At 37.6% G+C, this 25532-nt stretch overlaps 1 protein-coding gene across 1 annotated transcript in view; it reads left to right on the top strand.

Annotated features, from left to right (window-relative positions):
• The window catches only part of LOC132119558 (chromodomain-helicase-DNA-binding protein 5-like), a 35000-nt gene extending 12656 nt beyond the window's left edge, over positions 1–22344 (top strand). Inside the window, exons 7-40 of the mRNA XM_059529621.1 lie at positions 151–280; positions 729–895; positions 1004–1222; positions 1843–2049; positions 2156–2367; positions 2477–2608; positions 3283–3391; positions 3518–3709; positions 3797–3997; positions 4195–4332; positions 4709–4830; positions 5008–5181; positions 5269–5410; positions 6466–6597; positions 7166–7283; positions 7383–7507; positions 7696–7942; positions 8022–8194; positions 9351–9525; positions 9626–9712; positions 9942–10030; positions 10123–10256; positions 10468–10612; positions 11659–11818; positions 11901–11980; positions 12060–12252; positions 12338–12424; positions 16539–16697; positions 16844–16952; positions 19845–19977; positions 20055–20250; positions 20809–20972; positions 21081–21207; positions 21553–22344. Coding sequence (XP_059385604.1) covers positions 151–280; positions 729–895; positions 1004–1222; positions 1843–2049; positions 2156–2367; positions 2477–2608; positions 3283–3391; positions 3518–3709; positions 3797–3997; positions 4195–4332; positions 4709–4830; positions 5008–5181; positions 5269–5410; positions 6466–6597; positions 7166–7283; positions 7383–7507; positions 7696–7942; positions 8022–8194; positions 9351–9525; positions 9626–9712; positions 9942–10030; positions 10123–10256; positions 10468–10612; positions 11659–11818; positions 11901–11980; positions 12060–12252; positions 12338–12424; positions 16539–16697; positions 16844–16952; positions 19845–19977; positions 20055–20250; positions 20809–20972; positions 21081–21207; positions 21553–21680 — 5106 coding nt within the window. The 3' untranslated portion in view covers positions 21681–22344. The remainder of the gene's footprint in view (positions 1–150; positions 281–728; positions 896–1003; positions 1223–1842; positions 2050–2155; positions 2368–2476; positions 2609–3282; positions 3392–3517; positions 3710–3796; positions 3998–4194; positions 4333–4708; positions 4831–5007; positions 5182–5268; positions 5411–6465; positions 6598–7165; positions 7284–7382; positions 7508–7695; positions 7943–8021; positions 8195–9350; positions 9526–9625; positions 9713–9941; positions 10031–10122; positions 10257–10467; positions 10613–11658; positions 11819–11900; positions 11981–12059; positions 12253–12337; positions 12425–16538; positions 16698–16843; positions 16953–19844; positions 19978–20054; positions 20251–20808; positions 20973–21080; positions 21208–21552) is intronic.
• The last annotated feature ends 3188 nt before the right edge of the window (positions 22345–25532 follow it).

The raw sequence follows: 25532 nt of genomic DNA, 5'->3' as shown, positions 1-25532 counted from the left end.
CAAGTGTTCTGGTTCCTCCCAGTTTTATTAGGTTCTTTCTGAAGTTGTTTTCCATGATGAAGACTTGTCCCTTTTGCATAAACTGCCAGTTTGAGGAGTATGACCTAATTTTAGGGAATGGTTTAACTGTTTTAATGCCTTATTTCTCAGAGTGAGGAGGATTTCCTGGATGACTTTTCAGACTTTGATGACATCAGCATTCACAGCGCCTCTGTACGCTCAGATACTTCAGCGGCACCCAAGAAGAAGTCGACCCGCAAAGGACAGAAAAAAAGAAAAAGTGAATTTATTATTGTTGTTGTTGTTAAATACACTACCTATATATATATATATATATATATATATATATATATATATATATATATATATATATATATATAGCGCTAGCCATTATATATAAATATAGCTATTACTCAAGTCTTCAGAGATGATTGTAATATAATGATTTGCTGCTCAGGTATCAAATAACCTTTTATTTGTGACATTATATATGTCTGCACTCACACTTTTGATAAGTTTAAAGTGTCCTTGCTAAATACAAGTATTTAAAAAAATATCGTACAGATGCCAATTCTTTGAACGGTAGTGCAAGTCTTGATAACAAAATCAAAGTTTAATTACATTGAAATATTGTTGTTAAAATTGTGAAATACAAATTATTGAAATTGCACAGTACTTCTGTTCCATAAATTATTTAGGTTTCACTTTGAACTCTATTGTTAAAGTAGGAGAGGATGGAGACGGCTACGAGACAGACCATCAAGACTACTGTGAGGTTTGTCAGCAGGGAGGAGAGATCATTCTATGTGACACCTGTCCCAGAGCATATCACCTGGTGTGTCTGGATCCAGAACTGGAGAAAGCCCCTGAGGGCAAATGGAGCTGCCCCCACTGTGTGAGGAAATCCCTCCCTGCTTCACACAAAGCATACACATGCAAAGAAATACATTCTAGTACAGAAGCTGTGCTATTCATATTGACAGTTTACTGCCTCATCTCTCAGGAAAAAGAAGGCATTCAATGGGAGGCCAAAGATGATGAGGAGGATGAAGATGAGGTTGCTGGTGAGGAGGAAGATGACCACATGGAGTTCTGCAGAGTGTGTAAGGATGGAGGAGAGCTGCTGTGCTGTGACACCTGCCCTTCCTCCTACCACATCCACTGTCTCAACCCACCGCTTCCTGAAATTCCCAATGGAGAATGGCTGTGTCCACGATGCATGGTGAGACTCGTCTATATAGATCCGTTCAGTTAGAATCATTCTCAAGAGACTCTTAAATAGCTCAAAATTAGACTTGGCCTTTGAAAGAAGTTTTTAATGCTCATCAAGGCTGCATTATTTACATAAAAATAGTAATATTGTGAAATATTATTACAATTTAAAATAACTGTTTTTTATTTGAATATATTTTAAAGTGTAATTTATTCCTGGGATGGCGAAGCTGAATTTTCAGTATCATTAGTCCAGTCTTCAGTTTCACATGATTCTTTAGAAATCATTCTAATATGCTGTTTTAGTGCTCATGATTTTATTATTATCATGCATGATAATTGTTATCAGGATTCTTTGATGAATTTAATTGTTTTCTTTGATGAATATACAATTTTGATCAATTTAATGCATAATTTTTGTATAAAGATATTAATTATACATATATATACATAGTACAGCTTCACAAAAAAAGGACAATTATAGTTGAACTAAACATTTTCATGACATTTTAAAAAGAAAAGTATTATAAGTCTCAAATCAAAATGTAAAAGCACAAGTAAAGGCATATTGTTTTGAACATTGTGCACAGTTGAGCACTGTTCATCATCTATCATCCATATTTCCCCTAGTGTCCACCACTAAAAGGGAAAGTCCAGAAGATTCTGCACTGGGTGTGGGGAGATCCTCCTCTACCCCCTGAGGTTCCTCTTGGGCAAGATGGAGAGAAGGTGGACGGTTTGGCCAAAATGCCACTGAAGGGTCGTCCAGAGAGGCAACTGTTTGTGAAATGGGCTGGGCTGTCCTACTGGCACTGCTCCTGGGTCAGCGAACTACAGGTGGGACTCCCACATTTCCTCAGCAAAGACATTACTTAAATCATGCATGCTCTTTTGGCTTGTTTCTGCATCTCTGATTAAGCTTTGGTTCTTTCCGTTGATGCAGTTGGAGCTATATCACACGGTAATGTACCGTAACTACCAGCGTAAGAACGACATGGATGAACCGCCACCATACGACTATGGCTCTGGGGAGGAGGAGCTTAACAATGAGAAGAGGAGGAGCAAAGACCCTCAGTATGCAGCGATGGAGGAACGATTTTACCGTTACGGCATAAAGCCGGAGTGGATGATCATTCATCGGATCCTCAACCACAGGTACATGGGCCACAGTTACTAGTGCTTATGCTGTACTTCAGAAATTATGCTTTTCATGCAGGAAATTATTGTATAATTATATGCCTTAAGACCGTTGTGTATGTTGAAGTTTTGATAAGGATGGAGATGTGCACTACCTGATTAAGTGGAGAGATTTGCCATATGATCAGTGCACCTGGGAGACCGATGACTTCGACGTCCCATATTATGACAGCTTTAAACAAGCCTACTGGGATCACAGGCAAGCCATGTAATTTAAATTTAATTTGGATTTAACTGGGCGCAAACACATGTACAGAGCTTTCCATGAAGAGGGTATTAAATACTGTAAGGCCTGAAGCTCTTAATAAATGATTTTCTTTAAAATGTTGATCATCATCCTCAGAAATTCAAGCTAAAGGTTTACTTTTATAATTTCTTATTAAACATTCAATGTAAGGCCTGCGATTTCTGCAGTCTTGCACTTCATTTTTAGCAATAGACAACAAACAAGCATCCAAATTAAATAGAGCATTTCTAAAATAAAATAAAAACTAATCCAGAATGGGTAACTTAGTTCATAAATTAATCTAAATTAGCTGTCTTTCTAGTTATTATCTATTTTTGGTACTAAATGTTGGTTATAAATCTAAAAAATATGAAATACATATATTAAAATATTAATATTAAAAACAAAAATAAAATGCATAAAACTACAATGAATTAATTTTTTTGACTTGTTTTCATGCTCTATTGTTAAAAGACAATATATGTGAAAATTTAAGACAGTTATGTGTTGTGTTTAAAACTAAACTTTAGTTCTCAAATTGGAAGGGAAATGATTTATGCCTATAATGAATAAATGATGAAAGTAAAAGAATTTTGTCACACAAAGTGAGTGAAAGGTCCCATAGACTCTGACTCTGATTTGACCAGGAATCAGGTGCTCGGTGAAAGCCATCACCCCCTGCTGTTCAGAAAGGGAAAGAGACTCAAAGAGGAAATAAAGAGAAGAGAACCTCCACCAGACACTCCGGTTGTGGATGTGAGTGCATTTATTATTTTGCTTCATGAATTTATTATCTTGCTTTATGAATTTACACTTTTTCAGTTATTTGCGTTGACTGAATCTCAGTTTCATTCTCTCCTATATATGTGTCATTGATCACAGCCCACCATCAAGTTTGAACAGCAGCCATGGTACATTGATGACACAGGGGGAACTTTGCACCCATACCAGTTGGAAGGCCTGAACTGGTTGCGATTCTCTTGGGCCCAAGGAACCGACACAATCTTGGCTGATGAAATGGGGCTTGGCAAGACTGTGCAGACTATAGTGTTCCTGTACTCACTCTACAAAGAGGTCTGGGCACCAATTGAACTTTTTCAGATGCATTTGAGAGAGGAAGGGAACAGAGTATGCTGAGTATAACTGAGTTGCTTGTTTCAGGGTCACTCCAAAGGGCCGTTTCTGGTCAGTGCGCCACTCTCCACCATCATCAACTGGGAGAGAGAGTTTGAGATGTGGGCTCCGGATTTCTATGTTGTGACTTACACAGGGGACAAAGACAGCAGGGCTGTCATACGTGAGAATGAATTTACCTTTGAGGACAGCACCGTCAAATTTGGTCGCAAGGTTTTCCGCATGAAGGTAAGGTAACATTTTGATGCCTTATTCCCTGTCCTATCCAAAACAATATTTTGCACCAAACCAAGGCTGATTCACATCATCCTCTCACTGGTACCTGATTACATATTTCAACACCCAAACAATTTTAAAAAGCATCCTAGCTTCTGAAAGGTTTCATTTAGAGGTGCATTGTTTTTGATCAGAGTTTTTCATTACAGAAGGACACACAGATAAAGTTTCATGTCCTGTTGACGTCATATGAACTGATCACCATTGATCAAGCAATACTTGGCTCCATTACCTGGGCCTGTTTGGTTGTGGATGAAGCCCACCGACTGAAGAATAACCAGTCAAAGGTACAGAATTCAAAGAAAGATTTATGACATCATCATATTCATAACAATTATGAAGTGTACAATAAAAATTGTAAAAAGTCCACTATAATTTATATGATTTAATACCAATGTTTAACATATAATCGAATGCCAGTTTTTCCCAATAGTACAGAAATGTTTAATATTATTATTCTTTTACTTTCTATGTTTTCTTTGTTGTACACTGTTCAAAGTAATAATGCAAGAACAACTAGAAATAAACATTTGAGGAAAATTTCAGTGAAACATTTTAAGATTCTAGTGAAAAAAATATTTTCAGGTGTACGATCAAATTTCGAATCACAGATTTCTCAGTGTTTCAGACGTAATAGATTATAATCTATAACTGAATGCTCAGTTTTTCAGAATTCTGAATGGCTACAGAATCTACTATAAGCTTCTCCTGACTGGAACCCCTTTGCAGAACAATCTCGAAGAGCTTTTTCACCTGCTCAACTTTCTCACCCCGGAGCGCTTCAAGTAAGATTGCAGACTGCATGATTCACCTGGTGATTCATACTTGTGGATCCGCTCGTAGAATAATGATCCCCCGCAAAGCGATCACAGGGTTTTCTATTGAAACATGTTTTTCATATGACTTGATGGAAGTGAATTCTATCTTCCCTTATTTCCAAATGAAAATGCTGTTGTGCGCAGTAACCTGGAGGGCTTTCTGGAGGAGTTTGCGGACATCTCGAAAGAGGACCAGATTAAGAAACTACACGACCTGCTTGGGCCACACATGCTCAGGAGACTGAAGGCAGATGTGTTTAAGAACATGCCAGCAAAAACCGAGCTCATAGTGCGGGTTGAGCTCAGCCCAATGCAGAAGTCAGTCTTAATTCTCTGTTCCTATAATGCTACAATTTAATTTATAATCACACAATATCATAAGATAATTGTTTTTCTCTCTCACAGAAAATACTACAAGTTCATTTTAACACGTAACTTTGAGGCGTTGAATTCCAAGGGAGGAGGGAACCAGGTGTCTCTTCTTAACATCATGATGGACTTGAAGAAATGTTGCAACCATCCCTACCTGTTTCCAGTTGCTGCAGTGGTGAGGAGGGGAGGGGAACATATGGAGGCCCCCAGTTTATATCACTGCAGTGGTTTATTGTTAGCAAGTGTAATGGCAATACATTTTCTGTTTTATAAGAGCTATTTAAAAACTTTTGTTCAGGAGTGTATTGTTTCTTATGTCTGCGAATTTGAAGCATTACATCGACGTTATCTTACATTCTCATATTCAAGGACAAAAAGTTCTGTGATACTAAAGCTGTTCACTCTTAGAAACATTGACTGCTGACTATTAATGATGCTTGCTAAGGCAAGCACCACTTTTACTATTGCGTATACTTGGAGTTAAGGGTTTTTCTAAATTATGGATGTGAATGTACTATGGATGTGAATGATACCTCAAATGAAGTGGCTGAATGAGATGTGCTTTTGATTTTAACCTAGAACACTTAAATAATCATATTCTATTGAGCTAAAAGCTACTGTACATAGACCACAGCTATAGCTATGCCATGCCACGCCAACCGCCCAGAAAACAGCACTTTGGTGCCGAGCAATGTTCTTATTTTCTGAGCTGTTTTAATGGTTGCTACAGATCATTAAAAAAAAGAAAAAAAAAAAAAAAATATATATATATATAACTGATAAAAAGCAAAAGTTACAAAAGATTTTCTATTTCAAATCAGTGCTGCTTATTTAAACCTTCTATTTATCAAAGATTCCTGAAAAAAAATATCCAAAAATAAAGCATCACAACTGTTTTCAAACATTGATAATAAAAAGAAATGTTTTATGAGCACCAAATCAGCATATTTGAATGATATCAGAAGGATCATGTGACACTGAAGACTGGAGTAATGGTGCTGAAAATCCATCACAGGAATAAAAAAAATAAAAAAAACTGTTAATTTAAATTGTTTTCATATTTCACAGTATTACTGTGTGTCCTGTATTTTTGCTCAAATAAAGCAGCTTTGGTGAATGTCAGACTACTTTCAAAATCATTTAAAAATCCCACTCAACAAACTTTTGAATAGTTCATAATACAGTCTATATAACAAATATAACATATAACATATAATTTTATGCACACAGGAAGCTCCGGTCTTACCCAATGGTTCTTATGATGGCAACCTCCTGGTGAAATCCTCAGGAAAACTCACCCTGCTTCAGAAGATGCTCAAAAAACTGAAAGATGAAGGGCACAGGGTTCTCATCTTCTCTCAGGTATAGTGTGTGGTACTTATTCCCTCTTTTAGAGCTTAGAATATCCTGTGTGTAACAAAAAAAGCCCTTAAATACCTGGCGGTTTTGCCTTTATTTCAGTGGAAGATTAATTAGATGGTAAACTGTGAATAGAAAATAAAAGCTGAGCTCATTCATCTTTTAAATGGAGTTGACAAATGAAAAGGCGGGGCCTATATTTATCTCCGCTTTGTTGTTTAGACTCTTTTCCCTCCCATTTTAAATTGCCTGTGGAATCACTGCATCCATTAATTTGATGAATGGCACAGGTAAAGGGAGGATCTCTTAATGAGAATTCATTTTGCACCCTTTTATTTCCCAAGTGCTTGAAAATAAACATGCATATTAATGTTATGGCATGTAGTATGTTTCTTAAGTCCTTTAAGCTTGATTAAAGAGGAGGGCCGAGTTTCTGTCGCCTCTTGTTGTTGTATCGGCAAGCTGAGTTTGCTTAACATTTTGCTTAACACTGCCATTTGTCCCTTTGTCGGATACCACTGTTATCTTCCAGTTTTTGTCTCATCCTGCACTGTTGATTCCTCTCTTTTAGATGACAAAGATGCTAGACCTGCTAGAGGACTTCCTGGAGTTTGAAGGATATAAATATGAGCGTATTGATGGGGGCATCACAGGGGGGCTACGACAGGAGGCCATTGATCGCTTTAACGGTGAGGATGCCAGCAGTGTAACTGCAGTGATGTCTGTGTGTGTGTGGGGATAGAGGGTATTAAGGCACTCATACTGACTGTCTGTCACCCTGTGTGCAGCACCCGGAGCTCAGCAGTTCTGTTTTCTGCTGTCCACACGTGCTGGAGGATTGGGTATCAATCTGGCAACCGCAGACACTGTGATCATATATGACTCTGACTGGAACCCACACAATGATATTCAGGTAATGCAAAGTGAAAGTTTGCTGGGGAAGATACTTTTAACAGTGGCAAATAATTACAAGTGGTTCAAGTGGTTCATTTATATGATACATTATATTATAGACTTTATTATTTAATTATTGCTTTTATTTTTCTTGCTGTTCTCTTCTTTCTTTTTCTCTCCATCTATCTTGTCTCTTTGTCCTTGCAGGCATTCAGCAGGGCACATCGTATCGGGCAAAATAAAAAGGTGATGATCTATCGCTTTGTAACTCGGGCATCTGTAGAGGAGCGTATTACCCAGGTGGCCAAGCGAAAGATGATGCTGACCCACCTGGTGGTGCGCCCTGGCTTGGGCTCTAAGACGGGCTCCATGTCCAAACAGGAACTCGACGACATCCTCAAGTTTGGCACCGAGGAGCTGTTTAAAGACGATGTGGAAGCCGCCAGGACAATGGGTGACCTGGAATGGTTTAAGAACATTACGGCACTTTGTTTGTGAATTCCAGTAGTTCATGTCCTAAATCTCTTCTGCAGGAGATAATAAAGAAGGAGAGGAGGTTAGTGTGATCCACTATGATGATAACGCCATTTCTAAACTGCTGGACCGTAGCCGGGATGCCACCGAAGACACAGAGATCCAGAACATGAACGAGTACCTGAGCTCATTTAAGGTGGCGCAGTATGTGGTGAGAGAGGAGGATGGAGAGGTGAGATGCTTTGCTGTTTGTTTCCCATGGCTCTTTCTATTAAACAAGGGATGAAAGATGAATGCTGGTCAATCCTTTGAAAATTACTTTCTTAAAAATGCTTTATTTCTTTTACTCTTATATGCTCAGGAGGGCGTTTTTTTGCAAGTTGAGGCTTCTTCCACAAAAGCTTCTTGGATTGTTGTTTGTTTTTGGATTTATTAGTGTCTGGAGGGGCAGCATCAATGTGGCTTTGTTCACATTTTTGACATTTGACACTTCATAAAAAGTTTTCATTAAAATTCTGACCTGATGCGTACACTACAATTCAAAATGTTGGGGTCAGTATGATTTTTATTTAAGACTTTAATACCTTTACTTAGAAAGGTTGCATTAAATTGATCAAAATTGGCAATAAAGACATTTCTAATGTTACAAAAGGTTTATATCCGAAATACCATGTACCATATTTGGAGCTGTGTTTGAATGCGCTCATTTTCATTCTCATTTTCTTTTTCAATGAATGATGAGTGAGTGTTAGCAGTTTTGGACATAAATGTGTAGAAAGTCATTTTTTTCTCTCATGCTCCTGCAGGGAGATGTCATGATGATAGACATGGGCAAAAGCAAATTTTCAGTTTTCCATCCCAATTTCACTCCGACAGATACTCTCAGTATGAACAAATCTCCTGGGATCATGCTGATGATCATGCATGCTCATTTTTCAGCAATAGCAAAATAACAGACAATAAGTCCTAAAGATCAAAATGTGTTTTTTCTTTGTGTGGATTTGCTACAATGGTCAAAGTATAAGGGTCCCCTCTATGAATCACGATAATACCTTATTATGCTTTGAAGTACCTTGTTATATGAATATGGCAATGATTCAGTATAATGGCACTTATCAAATTATTATCTTGATAATATATCACTGTCCCATGGTACCACCACAGTCCTTTTCTGTGGACAGAAAACCTGCATTATAAAGGAAAGCTTCATCCAGCTTCAAAATGGGACTAAATAATTACAAAAAATATATAATTATAATTATCTCATATACAAATAACAAATGTTTAGGATTATTAGTAAACAATAAATATAATAAGATTAATTTAAGTCAATAATAGGCCTGTGATAAATGATCTGTATTTGTGTGTGTGTGTGTGTGTTCCTGCAGGAGGAGGTCCAGAGGGAGATTATTAAGCAGGAAGAGAATGTTGATCCAGACTACTGGGAGAAGCTCTTGAGGCACCATTACGAGCAGCAGCAGGAGGATCTGGCCCGGAACCTGGGCAAAGGGAAACGTATCCGCAAACAGGTCAACTATAATGACGCCTCTCAGGAGGACCAAGGTACCCAAACACAGATGCTGACAGTGCTATAACTCAGCATAAAACTGTGTATATGAGTGTATCTGAGTTTACAAGCATTCCCTCTCAATCCTGTTCTCAGAGTGGCAGGACGATCTTTCAGATAATCAGTCTGAGTACTCTGTTGGGTCTGAGGATGAGGATGAAGATTTTGAAGAACGTCCTGAAGGTAGGCGTCTTTATATACATATATTATAAAGTAATATGAATAAATAAGAATACATTTTTTTTTTTAATATACTAAAATAGACAACTTTTTAAAATTTATTTAACATTTTTATGAAATCTGTGTAGCCTTGATGAGAATACGAGACTTCTTTCAAAAACATAAAAAAAATCATATTGACTTTTGTTTCATCATACTTGGTACTAACCTAAATGAGTTCCTCTTCCTTCAGGAGGACGCAGACAATCTCGAAGACAGTTGAAGAGCGATCGGGATAAACCATTGCCGCCGTTGCTGGCTAGAGTTAGTGGCAATATAGAGGTAAATCTTTTTAGAATGTTACGAAAAAAGAGAGTTTGTGCATAATTCCTTTCTTCAGGTGAAGGTTTGGCTGTCTACCTTGGGGATTTCAGGTTTTGGGATTTAACGCCCGGCAGCGGAAAGCCTTCCTGAATGCGATTATGCGCTGGGGTATGCCCCCACAAGATGCCTTCAACTCTAACTGGCTGGTCCGTGACCTGAGAGGGAAAAGTGAGAAGGAGTTCAGGTATGTGCATGTGTCTCTCTGTAATAGTTTGTTCACTCTCACACACACACACACACACACACACACACACACACACACACACACACACACACACACACACACACACACACACACACACACACACACACACACACACACACACACATATATATATATATATATATATTTACACTTTCATTCATTGGTCTTTGGTTCTGTGTTTTTTTTTCAGGGCTTATGTGTCTCTGTTCATGAGGCACCTGTGTGAGCCAGGGGCAGATGGAGCAGAAACATTTGCAGATGGGGTCCCGAGGGAAGGCCTGTCCCGCCAACATGTTCTCACCCGGATTGGTGTAATGTCTCTGGTCCGCAAGAAGGTGGTGAATTACTTCCTGCATTTTATGTGCACAAGTTAATAAGACATAAAAGAGCTAACTTGAAGTAGATTTTTTTTATTTGTGAATAATTTCAATTATTTTCTTTAAAGGGGCCATATGATGCTATTTTAAGTTTTCCTTTCTCTTTGGAGTGTTACAAGCTGTTTGTGAATAGATACAATCTCTAAAGTTGCAAAGACTAAAGTTTCAAACCCAAAGAGATGTTCTTTATAAAAGTTAAGACTTGTCCACGCCCTCCTAAAACGTCTACAAGTCTACATCACCGTGTGGGAATATTTGCAAAACAATGCCCAAATTTTCACGCAAAAGAAAGAAGGAGTAACTTTTATTCTTGCTGTAGTATTGTTGTTGCCACCCTAACCATGTGGTGGAGATGCTGTGTGTTTCATTGTGAAAGCAAAACTACTCTGTTTGGTTTTCCAAAAGAAGACACAACTAGAAATCAGTGGTTAAGTTGTATTAACAACACTGTTCCAGAACAGTTTAAATATTCAGATGTGTGCAATGTTTTTTACGAAGGACGAGGACTGTTTGCTGGGAGAGTAGCCTAAGTTGCTGGTGTTCTGAGAAATAATGCTGACTCACTGCCTGTATGTAAGCTTTCATATTCAAAGGATTTGCCACTGATGATTCAAACAGGAGTTTTGAGCAGCGCAGAGTAGCGCTTGTTGTTTATAGTTTCTACAATCACAAATGCAGACATTGTTTTATGTTTATGCATTTCAGAAAGGTGGGGCATAGAGGAGAAACAAAAATGTACACCGTATGTGGAAAATGTGTGTGTGTTTTTTTTAAACCTTAAACAGCATAACACATCATTTCACAAAATAATGTTATTTTTTAGCAACGTCATATGACCCCTTTAACATTCTACAGCACTGTTTACTTAAATGTGTTTTTAAACCCAGATTTTTTACTTACTAGCAACATAAAATAAAACATAAAATAAATATATAATATATATTTCATATTTTTATAAACAAAAACTCTATACTGAAACATCCTCTTTGATGTTGTGTTTCTAGGTTCAGGAATTTGAGCATGTGAATGGGAAGTTTAGTACACCAGATTTGATTCCTGATGGATTGGAGCTGAAGAAACTTACTGAAAGTGTGTCGTCGGACCCCAACACACCTGTTCCTGCCAGTCCAGTTCCGACTCAACCCAGCACACCTGTTCCTTTAGGTGTGTGAAAGTGTGTGTGTGTACTACACAATGAAACCCTGGTTGTTTGTGGATAACTGGACTGCAACATTTGTTTTTACAGAAAAGACAGAGTCAGTGTCTTGTTCTCAAGAAGACAAGGAGATTATAGAACCAGAGAGCACCAAATCGCTGGACCCTGAGGTCAGGCTGAAGTCATCCAGAAATATCTCCCTTGTTTTTTATTTCTGTTATCCTTATTAAAATCTCTCTCTTCTCACAGCAGCCAGTTATGCTAGAACCCTTCCCTGCCCCAGAGAAAACTAATGATGGAGAAGAACCAAAAAGTCCTGAAGGAAAAGGAATGGAAGAGAGTAAGAAGAATAATACCCCTTCTGTCCATTCAGAGCCATCGTCCAATCAAGCACAGCCACCCACAAAACCTAGTGAGCAGAAATCCAATCCGACACCATTAGGTGAGGGTTCTTCACTATGCGTATAATGATTCTATAAAATATTTCTCTCAATATACAAAATATTAAAATATTTTGTTTATTCAAGACTGTGGTAAAGGGAAAGAAACTTCTCCAGAGAGAGGCGAAAATAAAGCCAGCCCAGCAAAAATAGATGATAAGGAGCAAAAGCCAGGTCAGTATTCGTGGTATTTGTTTATAATACTTCCAAAAACAGCATAAAAGGGGTGGCCGAGATTCCAGATCCATTTTATTTATCTTTTTTAATAAATGGTCAGTGAAAGCAGGTGGTTAACCAGAAAATGTTTTTTTTTTACTTTGTTTTTTTATGTTTCTTTTTTATGAAACCCTGTTACCAAAGAATGTTTAAATATAAATCATTTGTGTGATTTTTGTATTTTTTTTGCCATTACAGACATCCAAATTTAATAGACAGTATTCAGAAAATAAATATAAATGTGTTAAATAATAAAACAAAATGATAAAATAATATTGGTTCGTTGTTTTCTATTTATGGATAAATTTATCCCATGATTGAAATATATATATATATATATATATATATATATATATATATATATATATATATATATATATTAATGGTGGGCTGTTATCGGCGTTAACGTGCTGCGTTAACGTGAGACTCTTATCGGGCAATAAAAAAAATATCGCCGTTAATCTATTCTCAAAGTTGGGTTGGGAGCTGGGTCTATACTAAGCAAGCTTTGATGACTTTCACCTTGATATTTTATATAACCGACTGGCTGAGGCCAGCCTAAAAAGATGCTCAGGACAGTTGACGGGCCACTGCTGTGCGTCGTCACGAAAGCTTATCTTTTTCACGTGTTTTTAAGCCTTACCTCTTGTCAATTTAAACATTAAAGCATTCAAACACAAGACGCGCAAAAGCTGAAAAGTGTAGCTGGTTACTCGCAGCGCGCTGTGTTCGGTGCGCACGCGGAGAGAGAGTCGCATATCACGGACAGCAACACTGAACCGAGCTCTCTTCTGCGAAGTTCTCCTCGAAGTCCCTCCTGCACCTGAACGAACAAATACAAATCTCAAAACAAACAAAAAGATGTGAAAGAGCCCAATTCAGTACTCCCGGTGTTCTGGTGTTCAGGGCTCACGCAGAGAAAGGCATCTCGAGATGCTAAAAATAAGCGTGTTCAAGTGTTTTGATCAGAACACTTGAACATCGAATTTGCTTATTTTTGCTCTTCTGCCGATAAATACATACGAAATATGTCAAATATCCACCATGGAAATTATGCTCGAAAAAACTGTCAGTTATTTCTTAAGTGAAAGCAGAGCCGGCCAAGCCACTAAGCGACCTTTGCAATTGCAAAGGGCCCCGTAGCCAGCAGAGGGCCCCCTAGTCACTCTAAAAATAATTGTTTCTGCAAGTATTCTCGTAAACACAGTCGGTTATGTTTTAAGTGAACGTTTACAGTGGCCTGCTGCTCAGAGAAATTCGCTGTACCGGATAAATCTCTCTCTCTCTCTCTCTGTAAAATAGACGACGTTAAAGGGGGTGTGTTTCAAAATACGCAATGGAGTAGACCAAACTAAACAGGGAGGGAGGGCAAAACACTCATGCAAACAAAACATATCGGCCACGGCCGCGCGATCAACTCACTCATCCAGATGGCCAGTCCGCCCCTGAGCGCAACTGCCCGAGCGATTTGGAAAGAGAGTGTGTGTGTGTGTGTGTGAACTCACTGGGCGCGTTGACACCATAGACAGTAAAAGAAATACAGCGACCCCATTGGATTCAATGGAGACAAGTGAAGTCGTTATCTCTTTATTCCTGGGACAACTTTGCCATCGGAAAGGGTGTGTCTGCCACGGGCTGTCCACAGGCTGCGCTCCAGACTGACCACACATCGTGACATGTTACATTTCTTAAATAAAAATTGAAAAAAGAAATTATCGCGGCCGAAAAAATTATCGAGCTCATTTTTTTATAGTGCGATTAATTGATTTATCGAATATCACGACAGGCCTACTATTTACATCATTAAATTAAAGTTTACGGAAACTCGTTTTTCCTCGTCAATCATTCTCCATTCATAAACATTATTCAAAAAGGGCGCGTCTCGTGCACGGTAAAACTCTCTCCAATATATCATATGATATATTTACATTATAATGCTTGATCTCTAGATAAAAGGCTGTGGATTTGCATAAAATGACTTTATTTTGTGTATTTGTATTTTATGTTTGTTGCTGTTTTTAAACGACTCGCTACCGTCTGCCTGTTAGATCACACACATCACAAGGACTATGAATCGGCATCAAACGCACAATAACTGGAATTTAAAACTGTGAAGAAACAAATGATCATCCATGTTGCTTTGAGCACATCATTCTGCACAAATATGGATTTTAATAGTTCTATTGAAATATTACCTAATTCTTATTATTGTTACTATTAATCTTGTTTGTGGTGTTTTAGATGTTATTGTTAATTTTGTTTATTTGAACAATTCCAACATTTAAATGTTTTATTTATTATTATATATAATATTTTATTTAAATGTTATTCTATTTGCTCGATTTCATTTAAATTATATATAGGCTGTTGTTTGTGCCTCTTAAACTCTGGTGTCAATTAAAAATGTTTCTTTGAAGGTCAGTGAAAATCACTTTATCAGTCTTCTTATTCAGCAAGTTCATCAGTGTGTGTTCGTTGAACTGCACTGCCATTCAGCTCAGTGGTATCATAATTTTCCTTTTAGACATCAAACATGGAACTCAACTCAAGAACTCAAGGTCTTTTATTGTCATTCTGTACATGTTGCCACATAAGAACAAAATACTTACTCAGGACCAGCAGCGTAAAAAAGATAATTAACATACAGCATACATAGAATAATTTAAACAGAATTTAATAGACTAAATTTTTTTTTAAATAACATAGTAGATATAATATGTACAGTATATTTATAAGGTAATCATTGCTTTTCTTTAGGCCTTACTTAAAACGGTCAAAGGGGCCTCCAACCGAATTTTGCTTAGGGCCCCCAAAGGTCTAGGGCCGGCTCTGAGTGAAAGTAAACAGTTGAGGGAAAAAATGGGATGTGTTTTATATTGGATGCGTTCATCTTAAAGTGACCGGGCCTAATTTAGCTACTGGCTGCTGTAATGTTAATCCAAGAAAATGAAAAAGAAAGTCACTCACTGCTCTTGACTGAATTACTTAGTTTTAACAGTCAAACCAAAAAGTATTCAGACACCAGGTATATTTTTTGATATATATAGCAAAACTGTAATAATGTGAGAAAGTTGAAGGTGTCTGAATAAATGTAGGTTTGATTGTATATTTCATTTTTTACATTGACGACTATCCAGTGCTATTTTACATGTAATTATTTGGTGTCTGTACCTTGACACCTACAAACTTGAAAAAAACTTAAACATTGTGTAAATAGCACAAATAAATAAAAATAAACTAACATACAAATGAAACAATTTCAAACAGGGCTCACTGGTACAACCTTCACCGGGTCCCCGCTGACCCCAGCTACGGCCCTGCTCACGCCTGTTTCACACATACTCCGTCTGCAGTGCGTATGCAGTCCGTGTGCGTTACGTATGTGGTGTAGCACGGACTCGATGTGCTTTCACACAGGACACGTTTGCAGTTCGCTACTCAGTACGTAAACGATCGCTGCACTGCTGCAGACGCAACGCTCCTGGAATGCAACTGAAATCCATTAACAATGGTGTGTAAAAAACGCATACGCACTGCAGACAGAGTATGTGTGAAACAGGCATAAGGTTGTTTGCACCTTGTGCAATGTGGAATTAGTTTACAGCTTTTTCAAGCACTTTGTGATGCATTTTGGAAACAGGAGATGAGCCCCTTTTCTAATGCACCATCTAGCTTGATAAACCCCTTCTCAAAGACTTACTGTTTGTCAATTTTATTTGGGTAACACACATATTCTGAATGTTGTCGGCAGAATTCGAATGAGCCACTTTAATCTAGATTAATTTCAAGATCACAGTGAGATTAATCTAGATTTAAAAAATGTATCTATGCCCACCTCTAATATATATATATATATATATATATATATATATATATATATATATATATATATATATATGATCTTTAGATGAAATGTTTGAGCTTGACACATGCAGTCAACTCTAAAATTTGTGTACAAATTGGAATGAGATTTCGGTCAGTTTAGTAATTTTCACAACAAAAAGATTTGATCCATAAGGCTTAAAAAAATTAATTGAATACCCTTATTGTCCGTCTTTGTCAAACTGTGTAGTTACTGCAGCCATTCCTGATTTAAAATCTGAAGACCCCCCTGAGAACCAATTGAATGGAGAGAAAGACGCGAGGGATGACACAGACGAGAGCCACAGAGATGACAAGAACAGCATCAAGACTCGGTTCATGTTTAACATCGCAGATGGTGGATTCACAGGTGAGTTGTAGTCTTATTGACATCGTTCTGATTTGCTGTCTCGCTTCAATGGGCATCAGCGCATGGAAACATACTGTATCAACGACAGCAGACTCAAAATTCTGTGTGAATGATAGCAGAGTTACAGAGTGTTTATGTTTGTTCAGAATTACACACGCTGTGGCAAAATGAGGAACGTGCAGCTGTATCATCTGGCAAAATGTACGACATCTGGCACCGTCGCCATGACTACTGGCTGCTGGCTGGCATTGTAACGTATCCTCCTGTTCTTTCCATGGCACATTTGAGCTGTTTTATTATTCCTTAATAATCTCTTATCGTTTAAATTTTTCTGTTGGTTTTGTTCTTTCTTTTCTTTCCTTTTGATTTATTTTTTTTCTTTCAGACCTTCATGTAGTTGTGAACATAAATGAGTGTTATGTGCAAGTTTGAAAAAAGGGAATTGGGAATTAGGACTGAATTATTTCATTTCATTCATACAAGTTTTGCTCCTGTTCAAAAGTATGAGGTAGGTAAGATTTTTTTGGATATTTTTAAAAGAAGTCTTTTATGCTCCAAGGCTGCATTTATTTGATAAAAAAAAGGTAATATTACGAAATATTATTACAATTTGAAAGAACCGTTTTCTGTTCATATATTTTAAAATGTAATTTATTCCTGTAATGACAAAACTAAATTGTCAGTAGCCTTTATTCCATTTTTTATTGTCACATGATCATTCAAATATCATTGTAATATTTTGATGATCAAAAACTTTTCTTAACATCAATATGAAATATTCTGTAATTAAAATTAAATAATGATAATCAATAATTAAATGTTACAAATATTCTGCCTACTATTTTGTGGAAACATTTATTCTTTGAAGCCCTTATACCATCACTCCATTTTATTTACATATATACGTCTCCTATGCTCATTTCAGCATGCTATGTGTGATTTCATCAGATTTCTTTTCATTCAAGAAGCGGATTATCTGTTGCCCATAGGAAAGAGTTTTTGTCATATTCTTTGCTTCTTTTCAGAGCTGTTACTCTGTCCAGTTCGGGAAGGGATCACCTCCTTTCAGCAAGATTCTTCCCACGACGGTGCATCCTTGGAAAGTCCTGGCTTTGAGTCAAGAGATTTTGTCAATCCTAGGCTAATAGAAAAAATACCCCCACTTAGATGAAGTCAGGCTTTCACAGCCATTATTTTGTTGTGTCCAAGAAGGAAGGTGGTTTACATCCAATTTTGGATTTACGCCGCATAAATCTTGCTCTCAGAGTGAGCAAATTCAACATGCTGATGTTAAAATCCATTTTGAGATTGGTTTGTGACTATCAATCTACAGGATGTGTACTTCAACATCCAGATCATCAAGAGACAAAGGAAGTTCCTCAAGTTCAATGTCAAAGCTTAACAATACCTTGTTCTTCTGTTTGGACTGGCACTGGCTCCTGAATGTTCACAAAGTGTATGGATGCAGCTCTGGCCCCATTGCGGCTCCAGGGCATCTGGATTTCGAATTACCTGGACGATTGGCTGATATTAGCTCAATCACAGTACTAGGTGATCGCTCATCGAGCCTCGGTACTCTGTCTTTTGAGGAGCCTAGGATTACATGTAAACCTACAGAAGAGTGTGTTGCTGCCACGTTAGCAAGCAACTTTTCCGGGCGTGGATTTGGATTCTTGCACATGTTCAGTCATTACAGACCTGTCTGAGTCAGTTCAGGGCTTCTAGTCCACATGGGTTCATGCTGCAAACTGATGGTCTTATGACAGCAGCGTCCCCTGTGGTTCAGTTGGGTCCGCTCCACATGAGGCCATTCCAGTGGTGGATAAAAATCAATAATATTTCACCTCACTGCCACCCATTCCATAGAGTTATGACACGCAGAGGTTTTCGTGCTCTGTGGTCTTTTACCCGAATTGTCAAGGGGGACTACATTCTTGACCCCCTGTGCAGGTTGGTGAGACATGTTCTTCTTTGGGCACAGACCAAGTTTCTGTCAACGGTTCATGTCCCAGGTTATCTGAACCTGGGAGTGCAGACCTACCTTTGAGGCAGGTCTTGGAGCCTGGAGAATGGAGGTTACATCTTCAGGTGGTGAGCCACAAATGGCAGAGGTGCTGCTGAGCAGAAGTGGACATGTTTGCTTCAAGCATGACTATGCATTGCCCACTCTGGTTCTCCCTGTCTTCACCGTTACCATTGGGAGTGGACGCTCTGGCTCAGGAGTGGCCTAGGACCAGAGTTATGCATTCCCACCAATTTGTTTGCTCTCAGTGGTTCTGCTCAAAGTACAGGTGGATGAAGTGGAATATCTGTTGATGGTGGCCCCATTCTGGTCCACTCAGATGTGGTTCTCAGACCTGTTCAATCTACTAGCTGACACCCCTTGAGAAGTTCCCCTCAGGCACGATCTGTGGACTCATGCTCGAGGACCTGCTGAATCATGGTCATCACCCCTGGTTTCCTGTTTCATGCAAGGGTGGAAACGGCTTAGGCCTTTCCGCCCTGCACGAATTGCTTCACAGCTTGTCTTCGCCTCTAGGTGTGCACTAGAGAAATGGATTCTTCTCAGGCTCTTTTTTAATGGCTTTTCATTGGAGGATATTTGTGCTGCAGCAGGATGGTACTCTTCAGACACTTTTATCAAGTTTTACAGACTTGACGTGAGGATGACTCCTGGCTCCTGGGTTTTATCAGCTTGAGTGCATTTTTTCCTCTGTCTTCCAGCTTTCTTCAGGTATGTGGAGGCCTTATGGAATATCATTCCCATAGTGATGGCTTTGCAGCATAGAGTGAACCTATGAAAGGGAAAGTCTCATGTGGTTCCCTGAATAGGCAACGAGAAACAGCGTCGCCGGCAATTCCCGTGCATCTCAATTTATCCAGAATCTTGCACCTTTATTTTGCACACAAACAGCTCTTAATTTTAGTTCATGGTAATCAGCTGCAACTAAATGTTTTGAAAAAAGAGACACAAAATAAACTGTTTGATATTTAAATGTTTTACTTTTTTTGTTCATTGTTCAGTGTTCATTTTTTTTAAACCACATTGGAATTAAAACTGGGAATCGATAAGTGGAATCGGAATCAGAATTGAACTTGATACAACTTTTCAGTATATGAAGTGAAGCCTTAACCAGCTACTCACAGACATGGCTATGCCCGGTGGCAGGACATTCAGAATGACCCACGGTATGCCATCCTCAATGAGCCTTTCAAGACTGAAATGCACAAAGGGAACTACTTAGAAATGAAGAATAAATTTCTCGCCAGGCGTTTTAAGGTACAAGTTATTATGTGTTTTATTTTAATTAATTAAAGTGATCATTTATATTCACACATTCTTCATTCACATTTTAGCTCCTGGAACAGGCTTTGGTTATTGAAGAGCAGCTACGGCGCGCTGCATACCTGAATATGACTCAGGATCCCAGTCACCCCGCCATGGCCCTCAACACACGTTTCGCAGAGGTGGAGTGCCTGGCTGAGTCCCACCAGCACCTCTCCAAAGAGTCACTTGCTGGTAACAAGCCAGCCAATGCTGTCCTGCACAAAGGTGATTTTCTAAAAACATAAACACCCTGATGCTTGGAACTGCCCCATGTTTCTTGCTGTTAACCACAGTAGCTTTATAAACCAAAAGTAAATCTATTACTGTTTACTGGTCTGGGGTTGGTAAGATTTGTTAATGTTTATGAGAGAACTGTCTTATGCTTAAGGCTGCATTTATTTGAACTACAGTACAAAACAATAATATTCCATGATATTACAGAATAAAATTACTTTTCTATTTCTGTTTTCTATTTTAAAATGTTTTTTTATTTCTGTGATGGCAAAACTGAAATTTCCGCAGCCATTACTTCATCCTTCAGTGTTACAAGATCCTTCAGAAATCATTCTAATATGTTGATTTGCTGCTGAAGAAACATTTCTTATTATTTTCAATGTTGAAAACAGAAACATAAATGTCATTTTGTCATTACTTTTATTCAGCAAGGATACATGAAAATGATCAAAAGTATTAATTTCTTTCAAAAACAAAACTTACTGAACCCAAACATTTAATTTGGCATGTTTAAACTATCTAATTTTATGGTCACTGGTGTTTTTTTAGTGTTGAATCAGCTGGAGGAGCTGTTAAGCGATATGAAGGCTGATGTGACGCGGTTGCCCTCCATGCTTTCAAGGGTCCCACCTGTCTCTGCCCGACTCCAGATGTCAGAGCGGGGCATCCTCAGCAGGCTCACCACCCGGGGCAACGAACCGCCACCTCAGCAGGTCATCATGACATGTCCTTTGCCATATGTGTAGTCCGTATGAGATGAATAATAGATGAGCCTCATGTGGAACCTTCATGTAAGAATGTTTTGTTTCATCTCCTCTCAGCCTTTCCCTCAGGGCTCTTTCGGCTGTTCTCAGATGTTTAATAGCAGTTTCGCCGGAGGTTTCCGTGGACCTGGGGGCACTGCGATGGTGAACTACAGCCAGATGCCCCTGGGGCCGTACGTCAGCGGTTAGTGGCATAAATAAAATAAAATTAATAATTGAAATAAATTGAAATACTAAAACTGAAATAAAAATAAAAGCTATATAGAAATAAAAATGACAAGCACATAACAAAATCACTAAAAGGTAAACCAAAATTTGAAGGTAATAAAGATAAGCTAATTCAAAATATTAATAAATTCTGTAATAGGATATACAGTATATAAATAATACTAAAATAACACAAGCAGTCTTGCTTGTTTAGTCTATGGATAGCAGTGTGAGAACATGACTTATCCACTGAGAAAGTAAATAAATACTATAAATAATATATGGAAATATAATGCTGCTGTTCTATAATGTTTCTTTTTAGTGTCCTCAAATGGACCTCAGGCCCCAACCAGCCACTTTGAGAAGAAGTCCAGTGATGCTCTGCGAGATGTGGCCACCCCTGATCTGAAATCAGGCAAACCTAGCGATGTTATATGCATTGAGGACTAGCCCACAGCTGTTCCATCCTCTTTCTATACAATACCTACAGACAAAACCATGGAGAACTCCTCCAAATCATGAATATTAAACAGCAAACCTTATCAGTTGCACTTTTGTCTTTCAGAATCCATACATGTACGCACCTGTAAGTTTTATTCGGTAGAGTTTAGTTTCTGTTTCATTCTTTTTTAACTTCTGTGATACGATAGTCTTGATCGATCAAGCGAAGACTAAGGATGCTTATGAAGAGGGCACCACTGTTCTGACAGTCCTCTAAGCTTAGCTTTGTTTAGTTTTTTTTATAATTATTATTTTTACATCATGGCTTGTTTTTCTTGATGGCCATGAAGAACATTTTCATCTCTGCTAACATTGAGCCATCTGGAGAGGCAACTATTTCCTGGCCAGTTCAAGGACCGGATGTCCCACCTCTGCTTTGCTCCTGGCTCTGCTCATGGATTGCGTATTGTTGCTACCCCTGCAGGTTATTGCTGTGTAGTGCTCCTACACCCAGAATAGTGCAATGACTGTCATTATCTCTGGAAAACTTCAGATAATTTTTCATTTTGTCAGCACTAATATTTGATATTTGAATTGTACTGGATTGTTTTTAGTTTACAATCCCCTTTAAAAAGAAAAAGAGTGTTGTCCATGAAGGGTTAAAGGTGCTTTCAGTATTTTTTTATTTTTATTTTTAAGTTCTGAGACATATAAAACAGTTTACAATTAAAATCGGCAGTAGCCTAAGAAAAAGCTTATTTACATAGAGTTGGGCTGCTTCTTGCTAGATCACATGACATACTAAATAATATTAACTAAATGAAAATGACGGATTGCACCTTTTAAGTAAAGAGCAGTATTAAATCAATAGCAAATGGAATTTCATGAGCTAACACTTTGAAAATCTTGGAATGTTTCATTTTAAATGCAACATAATCTCTATTCACATCATCTGACAAGCTGTTGAATAAATACCACAAAAAAAAAAAAATCCCTTGGTTTGTAAAAAACAGAAAAAAATGCATTGATAGTAATTCAGCAATTCAAGGAAATTAACGGAGCAAATGCTTCCCTCAATTTCATATGTCTGGACATTTTTGGTAACGTATAAAACAGTCTCATAATTTATATATTCAGTTGTTTTATGTAAATTCGATTTAATTTAAATTACATTTTGAAATGTTTACATTTTCCTGAATAAGTCATGTAGGTGCATCAACACAATACAAGTTTCACATTTTCTGGTCCAATGCATTTATGTTTGATTTTACAAAGTGAGCGACAAGCTGAAATTATATTCATTATTATTTTATATTCATGCTATCAACAGAATGTCTGGAATATTTCTGTAACAAAGAAAATTCTGGTCCACAGGGATATTTGTGCATCGTTTCTACCATGTTCCTCACATTCAGTTGCTTTTAATTTGTAAACTTAATTCTCCACATTTTGTATTATTTTTATCACATCCTTTTATTGTCAGATGCATTTTTCTTGACATTTTGTGAATTGCTGAAAACTTGGACCCTAAGTGCATCGGATTTACTAAGCCGAGCTTATGGATAATATTGACATGATTGTTCTGGTGCCATAAGTTGTGTGGATATGGATTGTTTTTGTTTCAATTTGAAATGATATGCCTTGTGTAACTGTGTTTTTAAGCAGCGCACTTTAAATGGAGACCTGATGTTACCATAGAGACGGCATCTCCTATGGGCCATTTCAAACGCAGTAGAAACCTCTTTCAATAACTTGTATACTCAGTTTCAGTCTGTGGTATTAGTCATGTTAATTAATGTAAATGAAGTATTTTGTTTGTTTTCTGCATCTCAGCAGCAATGTAAATGGCACTTAAGTGTCATGGCTGACCGTAAACGTGATCGTAGCTTCTTTTTCAGTAGTTTTAACTTGAGGGGTTTAAAATTATCATTTTTGTGTAAACTTCGAATGTGGGGGAAAAAAATGCAGTTAAATGTTCACACGCACATTTGCGCTAAAGAAACCTCAATTGACTTCAATGAAACACAAAGACAGCCTCAAGAGACAAGGGACCTTAAACCCAAGGTTATAAAGAAAGCCCGCAGCATAAAATGTGTTGTGAAATGAAGTTTTGTTTTAATCCTGTGTGATGAGTTTACACCATTTCATTTGTACTTTTTAATCACAAGATTGATGTTATGCTCCATTTAAATGCAATCAAACTGAAGCCAAAATGAATGTATTTAATATTTAAAAAGCTTCAGTCTAATATTAGAAGTATTTTCATTTGAGTACAAACTAGGCTTCAAAAGCTACCAAAAGGCCCTGGTTAAGATAACTTTTTTGCAATGAACACAACATGTTAAGATGTCTTCAGATTACTTAGGACCAGAGGGATCTTTGTCCTGGTTTTTAAACAGCTATGAGAAACAGTAAACAGTTATTTTGCAAGAACATAGGAAAACTTAAGTGAACTACCATCATTTCACTTTGTACTCCGTGTATTGTTTAATGTGTTTTAATAAATCCTCTACAATGTGCCCCCCCCCCTCCCTTGTTAAACACTTGTTAAATACACTTTGCTTTATGGAAAAAACAAAAGGACAGAAACAACTAATTAAAATTAAACTCTAAGAGTTGGACAGTGGTACCCTCCATGTTCAGCAAATAAAATAAATAAATAAAAACCTTAGCAAACCTAATATGAAATAAGGAGACACATTTGGTGTCAGGGGAAAGCATAACTGTGAACTTGGATCACGTGTATATTTATAACTAATCACATTACAAACTTGACGTCATTTAATTTCAGTTAGTTTTGTGACACTCAACCGCAGTTTACTGAATGGATACCATAGGAATGAATGAGAAGTGCCATAAGCTGAATCCCACCTGAAGCAAAAAGTCAGTGACTTCTCTTCTAAAAATTTCTCTTTTTTCATGGGAAACTCTAAAAATAGTTCAAACCAAAAGTATTGCTTTGTGTAAAACATGTTAAAGATAGACTGTGGATTCATTAAATTATACTGTAAGCCGTTTCCTCTAAAAAGCTGTTTATTCAGCGTAGTGAAGCCTCTCCTTCATTGACATCCATTTAAAAAATAGCCTCTGGTCTCCTTTCTCATGTACTGCCAGACCGGAAGCGTTAGCTTGAGCCGTTAACTATAACAAAATACAATCCCGCCTACTCTACATCATTCCAAACTGCAGTGGAAACAAACTGAGCCGAGCCGAACCATGCAGTGGAAAAGCACCAATATTTTTTTCAATGACTTGAATGCAGCTCTTCTATAATCAATATGGTACCGGAGAGGTGACATGGTCAGTTCACTTAGTTTTATCGTAGCCACGACATTATAACTTGTGGGAATGTGATAATATGTCATGGCCATGAGACCATTTTGTCGAGGTAACGACATCCTTATGTCGTGGCCTCGAGAGTCTATGTTGAGGGAGTGCGAATTTCTCCATTTCTCATGGCCACGACTTCTTTATTGTTGCCATGAGTTTAATGCATAAACAAACCTGCGTGACCATTGCAACCTGGGATTATCAGAGATGGATTCATTAATATTTAATTTTGAATTAAGAAATTATTATATTATTATAGAAATTATTACATTATTATTTATTATATTAACCATAGGCCTTGGCTACCAGACTGTATTACGTGCAATAGTCAGCATTCAAGTGAAGTTTATCATGAATAAATGCTACATAAAGTCCATAATATAAAATAGGCCTACAAGAAAAAAAATCCATTCTACAGTCTTGTAAGTCCATTAACTGATCATATTTTCCCTGTGATATTTGTATATTATTATTATTATTATTATTAGCCTATTATTATTGGTTATATTTTATATGTTTATATACATTTTT

The sequence above is a fragment of the Carassius carassius genome, chromosome 38 (genome assembly GCF_963082965.1).
Source record: "Carassius carassius chromosome 38, fCarCar2.1, whole genome shotgun sequence".
NCBI lineage: Eukaryota > Metazoa > Chordata > Actinopteri > Cypriniformes > Cyprinidae > Carassius > Carassius carassius.
Note: the sequence above shows the minus strand (reverse complement) of the source record. Positions and strands in the feature narration are given on the sequence as shown.